The sequence below is a fragment of the Pinus tabuliformis genome, chromosome 8, assembly GCF_031772625.1.
Source record: "Pinus tabuliformis cultivar Carrire ecotype Pingquan chromosome 8, CPIR1, whole genome shotgun sequence".
NCBI classification, from domain to species: Eukaryota; Viridiplantae; Streptophyta; class Pinopsida; order Pinales; family Pinaceae; genus Pinus; species Pinus tabuliformis.
This window is the reverse complement of record NC_142294.1, coordinates 1,668,427,784-1,668,439,857: the sequence shown is the minus strand read 5'-3', so window position 1 is coordinate 1,668,439,857 and position 12,074 is coordinate 1,668,427,784. Positions and strand designations below refer to the sequence as shown.

General features: G+C 40.7%; 1 protein-coding gene across 1 annotated transcript; it reads left to right on the top strand.

The window, feature by feature from the left end:
• The first annotated feature begins 1,877 nt into the window (after positions 1 to 1,877).
• Positions 1,878 to 2,450, top strand: LOC149242587 (uncharacterized). Its single transcript, XM_089370889.1, has one exon. The coding sequence runs from the start codon at positions 1,878 to 1,880 to the stop codon at positions 2,448 to 2,450; it is 573 nt and encodes a 190-aa protein (XP_089227015.1).
• Positions 2,451 to 12,074: the final 9,624 nt, after the last annotated feature.

The following is a 12,074-nucleotide window of genomic DNA, read 5'->3' as shown; positions in this document are numbered from 1 at the left end:
TCCTCAAGGCAGTTCTTGGGAAATTCGGCATTTCTGAGATCTTCATCAGCAGGATTATGGAGTGTATCTCATTCACCTGGACAGCCCCTCTCATTAATGGCAGGCCAAGTAACTCTTTCAGAAGCTCAAGGGGCTTGAGACAAGGATGCCCTCTCTCCCCCTTCCTCTACATCATCATGGCCGAAACTCTAAGTATACACCTGGAAAATCTTCGTAGGCTAAAGGAAATCACATGTATAAGCATAGTAAGGGGAACCAAGGGGATAAACCACTCTCTCTTTGCGGACGATACCCTGCTAATAGGAGGAGCTTCCAGTCTTATGGCTAGAAGGTTCAAGAAAACGCTTGAGCTCTTCCTTCAAGTATCTGGAGGCAAGCTCAACAATAATAAGTGCATGATATACACCTGGAACCTCCCCAGGCATATTATCCAGAGAATCTCCACAATCTTGGACATCCCTGCCCAAAGGAACTGGACCCACTTCATGTACCTGGGATTACCTCTAGCTAAGGAGCCGGTCAAAACTGAAATTTGGGTCAAACTAATAGAGAAGCTAAGAGGGAAGCTTCAGAGCTGGGGGGTGTCCTGGCTTAACTTGGCTGGAAGAACAACTCTTATCAAAGCCATCCTCTCAGCCCTTCCAATTTACCAGTTTGCAACCACTCTCGCCCCTGCCAGCATTCATAAGCATATGGAATTAATCATTAGGAGCTTCTTGTGGCAAGGTGGAAGGCAGGATTCCAAAAAGTTCAGCCTTGTAAGGTGGGATCAGGTCATCTTACCCTTCGAAAAAGGAGGGCTGGGAATTCGAATTCCAAGATTAGCCAACATGGCAATGGGCTTTAAGCTGATCTGGAGAATTCTCAACGAAAAAGGAGCCTGGTGGACAGAGGTCATCAAAAGGAAATATCTGAACGGGGCCAACTCCAACATCCTTTCAGAAATCATCATTGACAGACAAAGCACCCCAGTCTGGAAACTTATTAAAAAAACTCTCCCTCATTTCAAAACCTGTATCTCAAGAGTCCCGGGCAATGGCAGAGACATCAACATCTGGACAGATAGAATAATGGGCACAGAAGCAAGGGAAGCTCTCCCAAATTTTAGGCCCCTTCATGGGTGGATGGAAAGGAAAAATCTCAGGACCCTTTATGATATCTCTACTTGGGACCGAAACAGATGGCTAGGCTGGAAGTCCCTTCCCCTTCCTAACAATCTAATGAATTTGTGGACCGATCTTAAGATAACCCTCACAGGCTCAGCTCCCCTCAACAGCATGTCTGAGGACAAATATGTCTGGGACCCCAATGGTGGCAGCTACACTGTCAAAGAGGGATACAAATTCCTCCAAAACGCCTCAGCAACAAACAACTAGCCTCTTCACAAGGTGGCATGGAAACCTGAATGTCTCCCAAAGGTCAAATTCTTCAATTGGACCCTCCTTAAAAGCAAAATCCTCACAGCGGAAAATCTAAGGAAGAAGGGTATCCTTGGCCCCTCAATCTGCTGCCTATGTAGAGCAGCGGAAGAAAATAGCAATCATCTCTTTCTAGATTGCCCCTTCGCTCAAAACTGCTGGAAGCTCATCACTAGCCCACTAATGATTGGTGATCTTCCCAATCAGGTCACCCTCCAAAAAAATTGGGAGAATAGATATCCTTATCCCAAAAAAAGCAAGACCCTGGCTAAAAGGCTGTGGAATAGCATTCCCCCAAACCTTTGCTGGCAAATTTGGAACGCCAGAAACAAAAGCATCTTCAACAACAAGAAACCCAACATCTCCAGCACCCTTGCAAAAACAATTGCCCTCATCTCCGAGACCATTGGTGCGAATGGAATAGACCAAGCAGACCATGAACCTGGGGACCCAAGAGAAATGGAATGGATGAGCAAATTCAGCTATGAAGCAAGGATTCAAAAAACTGTAAGCACAGGAAAGAAAAAAACAGATTGGAAGTTGAGAGGAACCAAAGAGGAAATAAGAGAATGGATTCAAAATAAAAAAAGGCCTTCCCTACAATTCGACGGGGCCTCAAAAAATAATCCGGGTCAAGCAGGTGCAGGAGGCGTCATCAAAGACCTTCAAGGGAAAACCATCGTGACATACGAGTGGGGATTGGGCACAATGTCCAACAACAAGGCTGAGGCATATAGCCTCCTCCTGGGAACCTCCATAGTGAGGAAACTCGGCCTTCAGAACCTGCTAATAATAGGCGACTCAGCTATCATCATAGCAGCTATGGTTTCAGGAAGGGATTTCAAACAAATGGCCTTAAACAACATCAAATCCAGGATTATGGACAACATCAGAGCAATAAATGGGGCCACCCTCAAACACGTCCTAAGGAGCAGCAACACAGAAGCAGATGAGCAGGCCAACAAGGCAACTAGCAGACAGACAGGTCAAGTGAGAGAAAATGATTCAGTTTATGACAAAGCCATCCCCTAACCAATCCCATCCCAACCTCTCCACTCAGAATTCGAGTCACCTCAGGCATCACTCTCCTCGAAATTTGCCCACAATCGAATCCCCTTTCCCTCTGCATTATCTCATCGACTGCACAAATCTGTACATCTCTGATCAATTTCGCTTCCCTGCAGTGGATCACACCTCCTATCCCTGCCCCGACATGGATCTTCAATCATTCCCTACAGCCATTCACTGGCTCTGCGCATCGGACCATCACCTCCGTATCCTCACTGCTCGCTGCAAGATCCTTTCTTGGGATCATAGTCATTTCAAGAGTCGAGCCCCCCAACACTGGGGCATGCACCCGAGAAACCTCGTCTCTCTTATAAATCGCAGCTCGGGCCTCATCGTTTCTTCATCTATCAGTGTTGCAAGAGCTTTGGACGGCGCCTTCTCCAAGCGTAGGCTTTTTCTTGAAGCAGCTCTCAGCCATCGGGAGCTCGACCCTCGCTCCACGACTGCGGTAACATCAGAACTCCTTATAATTTTTTTAAAGTTTTTGCTAATTGGTGGTTTCACTGGCTGTAGCAGCGTGTCTCCTCACTTCTCTCTGCTCCCCTGTCATCCTTCCCCCCCTGTACTGCTCCGCTCCCCCCCTCTCTGTGCTTTCTCCTCCCTTATATCGCCCTCCCCCCTGGTATTTGTCCTCACCCGCTTCCCCAGCTCGTCGATATCTTCCACTAGACCAGTAAGATGGCGGATCAGCAGGACCAGCAAGGTGCTCAGGCGCAGGCCACCAATCCTTTTGAAAGGATCATCACCAACACCGACTGCTCACTTTGTCAAGCACACACGTTTATGATCAACAGATTCGTCAAGCATTTCAATGAACTCAAGGAGGATTATCAAGCAGATAGCAAATCGAAAAGGAAGAAGCTAGAGAAGCAAAAAGCAGAAATAGAGGCTTTGAAGAGCAGGTGCACTCATCTTGAGGAAGCCTTAGAGCATATCAGATCTCTCACTCAAAGTATGCAGGCGGAGGCTTCAACTAGAGCCAGTGCAAGGAAGGATCCCCTCCCCGATGACTCTGTCACTCAGAAACTTCCCTAGGAACCATGGACTGTAAATTTTGTTGGCTTGGAGGCTCTTTTATTCGGCAATATAGCCGTTACCTCTTTAATTTCAGTTATCGTTTATGTTGTAATGAGGAACAAGGGTCTGCGAACTCGCTTTTGATCCTCACCGCCATGACCTATCGTATCTATGTAATAGGACTCAGTCCCTGATGTTTTTATAATATACAAGTAACCGATTCTGTTAAAAAAAAAAAAGGACATACAAATATGGATCATCAGTCAAGCTGGATGACTGACTGCTCTTGGTGCTTTCATTTAATGTTAAGGGCATACAAATATGGATCATTGGTCAAGCTGGATGATTGACTGCTCTTGATTGTATTCTTGTTCCCACACTTTACATGGGGGTTATCCTTTGACCCTAGTCCAGTGTGATCTCCCCTAAGGCCTTTTATTCCACTATTTAAGAGGGGCAAAAATAAGAGGCACTGATTGATATAGCATGCCCAAGGTAATCCTTACTTATCACTTTCTATCTGCCCCTTATATTCATTTTCATTATTTGGGTAAACTATCATTGGTCATTGGGATTGACACCCTATATCCACAACTTTGAGTCATAGCTAGAAAACTTTTCCCTAAGAGTTTGATGTAGATGGAAGAAAGATAAAAGCATATGAAGTCACAAATGAAAGAAAATGAAAATGCAAAAGATGGTTGGGGCGAGAAAATAAGCATGAGCTCTACCCCCTCATTAGCCATGACCCAATTCCTAAGCATTTCATTCTCTATCTAAACAAAGGAACTTATGAATGTCCCAACCCACCATGAGCGATAAATTGCTACATCTTTAAGGGGTATTGGAAAAGCATAAAGCAAGCCAGTTACCTAAGCTATGCAAGAAAGAAAAGAAAGTCATTAAAGTAAACAATGCATTGAAGGGGTGGAAAAAGCAGGCCAAGGAAAAGGGTAACTCATGCCTCCACGATCGCTCCTTCTTATCATAATTATGTTAGAAAATCAGAAAGGAAGAAAGATTTTCTTATACTTGATAATTATTTGTGATGTTCTTGACTTCTTATTAGGTTTTCTTTATATCTTCTTTCTTTTAGTTCATCAAGCAATTACCAAAGCAATAACACAATGGACACCAGATGTAGGCACTATGCCAGGGCAAAACCCCCTCTCGAGGGGAAAACCCAGTCAAAATTCTCTTCCTTTCAATAGTATTCTTTGAGACTCTTTACCCTAGACAAAGACCAAACCTTCCATCCACACCAAGTCAGCCTCCCAGATCTTTGACCTCCTTTCCAGCAACTTCAACTAGGTAGCAACTTTCGGCATCAGCGAAACTTGGAAGACTTCGATCTCCCAAACTAGGGCACGAAACATAGAGAGAGAGACACCAAAATTTGGTTTTTCTTCTTCTCCTTAGACTTCACCCAACTCACACTTCCTTCCCCTTCTTCTTCTACTTCGCACTTCGTCCGGCTTCAAGAGATATTGAACTTCCTTTTGAGATAGTGTGCTCCAAATGAATTTGACTTGCTTCTATTTATAGGCTTCAAGGGAGGTCGAATTGATGCCCTTAGGCCGACTTGATCTCTTCTAAGCTGACTTGATGTGGAGGATACATAAATTATATTTGACTCTCAATACTAAACCTTTTTACATGAGTCAAAAGCCCAAGAAGGGTCTCTTTAAAAGTACAAAGACTCTATTAACTCAGAATAAATCCTAGAAGTCCTCAATGGGGAATTTGGCCTAAAACATGATGATCCAAGCATGAAACCCATGCTTTAATAAGTCATAATAATAATAATAAAAATTCTTTTCTTTATTCTTTGACAAGTATATTGCATGATAACTCAAATACATTTAATGAAGACCAAACCTAGTTACATTTTCCAACACTCCCTCTTAACTAGGGAGGTATTCATCATATACAAGTACAAGGAAGATCTCAACTATATGAACCATGAAGAACTTTAGGCACCGCAATGCCATGGACTAGATTCCTAACCAAGGCAATCTATCCATTGGTCTCTCAACAATTTAGGCACCGCAATGCCACGGACTAGATTCCTGACCAAGGCAATCTATTTGGGTGGGACTAAGATGGACTCAAGCTTTCAGCCTCTCTAGGTACCATCAGGGTTACTTGCTAACCACCAACCCAAAGATCCAAGTGTGTATCCAAAAACAGAGCTCTATAATCAACACCACCTTTTCCAACTTCAGGACCTAGACATCAACACAAAGTGCCAGCTAGATGTCCTCCCAGGCAATGCTTCACTCACAAAGCCTCAACACCCTTTGATCCAGCAGATCAAGGATGACCAATCTCTCCCAATCAAACTGATTGGTAACCAACATGCTATCAAAAACCTTCGAGAGATTCACCTGTACAAACACAACCCCAATCAATAATATACTTTCATATGTACATAATCAAATACAAATCTTTGGGGCCTTTCATACAACTTGATATTGCTCCTCAACTTTTCATAGTAGGACTATCAACTGAATCTTTGACAGAAGATTCCTCAATCATACACTTTCCTTTCCTACTTCTCATGCAGCAACATATCCTCCAAAATTCATTCTTCAATCAAAACCAAGCTATGCCCTCCCTCTCAACCAGGGAGCATTTTTTTATCCAGACTCCCTCTTAATCTTAGGGAGATCTCTTCTATTCAGGCTTCCTCAGGGAGATCAACTTCTTCTTTTCGTCACCGAAGAATCTTTCGTGGCTTCCAACCATTTCATTAAAGTTATCATCATCTTCATCATGCTTATCACATCAACGAACGTCTTCACCATATTGAAGATTGTGTACTTGCACAACTTAGATAGCAAGTACAACCAAATCTATAGAAGCATGAAGTTAGACATATCAGAATTACGGAAGCATTTCAACCTTACATATATCAGATACCAAAACAAGAGACACATACTCTTCAACATCTTGCTAGGGACTTTGTCATAAACCCTAGACTACTTCATAACAACTTTCATTCCATCTAGGGTTTCAATGTTTCTTTCAAAGGTGTGACATACCCTACTACAACATATAGCAAACCCTAGAAACAATTCAAACAAATATAGATCTACAAGGCATCTAACAACTTTAGAATTCACATGTTAGATTTTCCACTAGCATTTCATACAGATCCTAGATTTCATACAAGAGAATCAATCAAAACCAATCACAACTTAGTCATTAACATGACCAATTTTCACTAGGGTTAGTTGCAAGCCCTAGTTTTTCAATGAACCATTAATCCCAACTAAAACTCATATTTCAACAATTCTTACACAAGTCTCAAATTATCATATTGTCATCATTCATCAGAGATTTTCACTTCTACTAAGGTTTAACTCCAAAACCTTAGAATTTCATTTTCACAATCTCAACAATCATTATATAAATAGATCTCAGATTGTTATATCACACATACTAGAGGATTTAAATACTACTAGGGTTTAGTTGCAAAACCCTAGATTTCCAAATATCGTCATCCTAGAATCTTAGACAAGGATTTATATTAAATCCTAAGACTTATGACCATCAATAACTAGGTCAACACACATATCTAGGAATTCATTATCATGCATAAGCTTATCATATATTAGACATATATTGACCTAGCCCAAGCTAGGGTTTTGACTAAATGTATACATATATATACACCTAGGGTTTCATTCCTAGGATCTTGCTTTCATAACAAAGGTTTTGCTTATAGGCCCAACCAAACCCTAAAATTCTAGGGTTTCATAACATAGCACAACAAACCCTACTATTCCAAAAATTTCAAAGGTTCGAGATCTCAGACAAACATCATTAAATCCTAACAAGTTAAGATTTCATGATCATACCGAAATCCCAATCAATAAGAACTTCAAATAGCATTTCACAATATCCCTAAGTAGTTTAGGGTTTCAGACATTCACATTAGCATACCCTTAGGTTAGGGTTTTCCAGAGAACCTGTCTAGGGTTCTATAAAATCAGTGAAGAATAAGAGGGGTAGATTTATCGAGCAATGAATCTCCCAAGATAAGAATCAATATGATTCAATATGGCTAGTCACAACAATGTTAGTAATAGATTATCAAATGAATAAACATTTATTATAAAGAAATCAATGTTTTAAAGCATACCTTTGTTCTTTGACAAACCTTGTCTTGGGAGGTCCTCTTCCATACTCCTTGAGATCATGGCATATGTCTTCATAATCAAGACAATAGAGGGAGAATGGTGATTAGTATTAATATAATCAAAACTAAATGAGTACATGAAACCAAAAATTGAAAGGAAATGAGATACTTATCTTTGGGAGTTGTTGGGGGCTCCCTCCAAAGCTTGAGGGATACCTATAAACTTATAAAACAAAAGATGTCTTTTTCCAAAAACATGTTAAAAACCTATAAATTCTAAACATCAAAAATATAAAATAAGATATCTAAGGCTACAAGCAAAGGACTTAGTAGTGTAAGTCCCTTATGTCAGATTCTTCGGGTTTGGCTTTCTTTAGGTCTTCCTCTTCAACAACATTGGCTTGATCTCTTTCTCTCTTCTTGTTTCTTGGATTGTCGGGACAGTCACTCCTGTAGTGACCCTTCTTATGACATTGATAACATTCTACCTTGGACATGTCAACTTTCTTCCTTGGTCCTTTTGATTTCTTTCCTTTATGTTGAGCAATGTAGGCATTTGAAACATCTTCATAATTGACAACTAATGAGATCCTCAATTCTTCCTGATTGCAGGCAGTCCATAGTTCTTCAAAAGTGGGAGCTTCCTTCCAACTGTTAAGACCTGCAGCAAATGCACCCCAAGTAGGTGGCAATCCTAATAGAGCAGTGATCACGAGTTCTTTGTCTGGAACAATTTCATCAATGGCCAAAAGGTCATCTTTGATTCTTTCTATCTTCACAAAGAAGGAGGCCACTGTATCTTCTTTAGTCATCTTTGTGGTCCTTAGTTCATTCTTCAAGCTTGCCACTTGACCAATGTTCTTAATAGTGAATAACTTTGACAAGGCTTCATACATTTCCTGAGCATGATTGATGTTGGCTATGAATGGGACAAGGTTGTCCTTTATTCCTTCTACCATTAGAGTCATAGCCACCAATTCTAATTCCCTGAACTTTACTTTGTCAGCATCATTGGAGTTTTCTGTAGGCTTTTTTACTTTTCCTTTGACCAAGTCTAGAACCTTATTCTTTTCAAGGATGAGGTCAATCCTCTTCTTCCAAGACCCATAATTTGAGGCTCCTTCAAGTTTGTTCTCTCCCTTGATTGTCTTAGACATTGCCTTTGAAGATGGTACACTTGTTTCCTTGAATAACCCTTTTGAATGATTCCTTGATTAAGTGCTTGAGACTGCCCTTTTCTTCTTTCTTCACCAAAACTTTGAAACCGTGTTAGAAAATCAGAAAGGCAGAAATATTATCTTATACTTGATAATTACTTGTGCTGTACTTGACTTCTTATTAGGTTTTCTTTATATCTTCTTTCTGTTAGTTCATCAAGCAATTACCAAAGCAATAACACAGTGGACACCAGATGTAGGCACTATGCCAGGGAAAAACCCCCCTCGAGGGGAAAACCCAATCAAAATTCTCTTCCTTTCAATAATATTCTTTGAGACTCTTCACCCTAGACAAATACCAAACCTTCCCTCCACACCAAGTCAGCCTCCCAGATCTTTAACCTCCTTTCCAACAACTTTGACTAGGTAGCAGCTTCCGACATCAGGCAGCTTCCGGCATCAGCGAAACTTGGAAGACTTCGATCTCCCAAACTAGGGCACGAAACAAAGAGAGAGAGGCACCAAAATTTCGTTTTTCTTTTTCTCCTTAGACTCCACCCAACTCGCATTTCCTTCCCCTTCTTCTTCTACTTCACACTTCTTCCTGCTTCAAGAGACATCAAACTTCCTTGTGAGAGAGTGTGCTCCAAATGAATTCGACTTGCTTCTATTTATAAGCTTCAAGGGAGGTCAAATTGATGTCCTTAGGCCGACTTGGTCTCTTCTAGGCCGATTTGATGTGAAGGATACATAAATGATAAATTATATTTGACTCAATACTAAACCTTTTTACATGATTCAAAAGCCCAATAAGGGTCTCTTTAAAAGTACAATGACTCTATTAACTCATAATACATCTTAGAAGTCCTCAATGGGGACTTTGACTTAAAATATGATGACCCAATCATGAAACCCATGCTTTTATAAGTCATAATAATAATAATAATAATTCTTTTCTTTATTCTTTTGACAAGTATATTACATGATGACTCAAATACATTTAATGAAGACCGAACGTAGTTATATTTTCCAACACATTATACTCAAAATGTTGGACCTCCTTCAATTGTTACCATGTCTGTGACATCTTCTCTTAAGTCTTTTCCATTCCATAACCACATTTATCACATGCATCTATGGATTGATGAGCCTACTTAGGAACCGTCTCTCCGTTTGGAGGTTGGAAGCACTTAATAGGGCCAATTGCCTAATCATCCCAAACATGTATGGTAACTTGCATACAAATCACCAACTAGAAAGACATTTGAAGGCAAGGTTTGGGTGAAGTATTTTTGTGCCCCTAACATTAAATATGATCCACTATGATACTCTAATGGTTTCTTTACATGATGATGTTGCTCTCATTTGATCTTAAGGGTATGTTTTAGGTGGTCTCATGCATATACATTGGATGTCCCTTGAGGGATGGTTTGACCCCTTTCCAGCACATTGAAGAGATATCTAACCCAACTATGAGAACACTTGTGGCCTTGTAACACCAACGTTGCCCCTCCAGAGATCAACGCTGAACCTTGAGGGGCCCCACATGGATGTATGACCCCCTTTTGCACCCCCAGATTCTAAAATGTTGAGCCAAGAAGCAAAGGCATTAACTTGATTGATGATGTGCCATAGAGGACCTAGGATGCCCCTAGGTTGGTCTTATACCTGTTTGATGGGTGTTGCCTTGTTCTACATCCCAAATGAGGATGGAGATCAATTGAGATAGTTTGGGAGGGTTGGTACACTCCCTTTTGAGGTTAACATTGTGCCCTAAAGCTGCCATGTCACCCATGATGCCCTACTAGGGTGACACATGGCTTCTTAATGGTGACATCTTGGATGAAGAGGTGTTACTTGGAGATGCACCCATTCACTTTGATGATGTCTCAAAAGTGAAGAGCATTCTTGGACCCACTTTGTCACATTGCTTGATGGAGATGCTCATTTATGGAGGATGATGTCATACTGGAGAGCTCTTCCTCCCACACATGTGGAGGATTTAAGGCATTTTATTATGATTTATCATTTTGTAAAGCTATTTTTAGGTCGACATGTGACCTATTGGCCTTGTTGAGCTCTTTAAGAAAACTTTTAGGGCTTTTTCATTGTAAATTAAGCTAAGTTACCAGGATTCGGATACGGATACATATCTAGATCCGAATTCGCTGGTTTTTTGAAAATCCAGGATCTAGATACGACAAGGATACATGAAATATAAAAAAAGTTAAAATATAATAATATTTTTAAAATTAAAAAAAACACTTTTAGAGTTCAAAAATCAAATCAAGATGACAATGGACACAATGGTCTGGTGGACCGGTGGTTAGTTTATGATATGGATGAAATTAGTCAATGATTTTGGCCTTTGGTGTCCTTTCACGACTGGAAGTTAATCAACATGTGAAAGGAACTCATTGGGTTTATAGAAGCGTGATAGGAAGAACTTAAGAAGCGTGAAGACTATTGGTTTCACTGTGAGCATAAAAATAAAAAATTCAACAAATTAAAAATTTCCAAAGCGATGCAGTGTGAATTGTTGCTCAATGCTATCTCATGTGGCCGAGTTGTATTCTTCTCTCTTATCGCTATTCTTCCCTGTTGTCGTATTCTTCTCTCTTTTCTAACTTCTAACTTCTTCCCTGTTGTTGTATTCTTCTCAGCTCTTCCTTGCTATGATTGTCATATTCTTCTCTCTGTGCCGTGACAGTCAGATTAAGACAATGAGGGTAAGCCAAAAAGAAAACCAAAGAAAACCTAAATCTAACTTGAAATTCGTCGTCTGGAAAATTTAACCCGCATTGCATATAACTTGAAATCTACCGTCCGAAAAATTTAAACTGCAATGCATATAACTTGAAATCCAGAAAATGAATGCGGGATCCGTTTCAGATGTGCAGGATCTGTTTCCAGTTTGAAAGATCCGTTTCCAGCCAACACAAAAAAACCACGTGCCGGTTCTTGGACGGATCTTGGTGGATCCAAATCTAGATTCGGATCAAATACATGGATCCGTGGATCCTAGACCAAGGAGTGTCAGATCCGGTAATTCAGAAATTAAGGAAAAATGACTTGGTTTCCCTCATATATTGTTGGCATTATGATTCTGGTATGGCTCTATGGTACAGATGTTGTACTTGATGGCAACACCCTCAAGTGGCAATGCTCTGGTCAGGCCCTCAAAATGTTGAAAATTAAGTACGCAGGAGAACAGTTCAGAAGATGCGTACACGCAGGTACACCGTGAAGGAACTGCGGCCAGCCACGCAG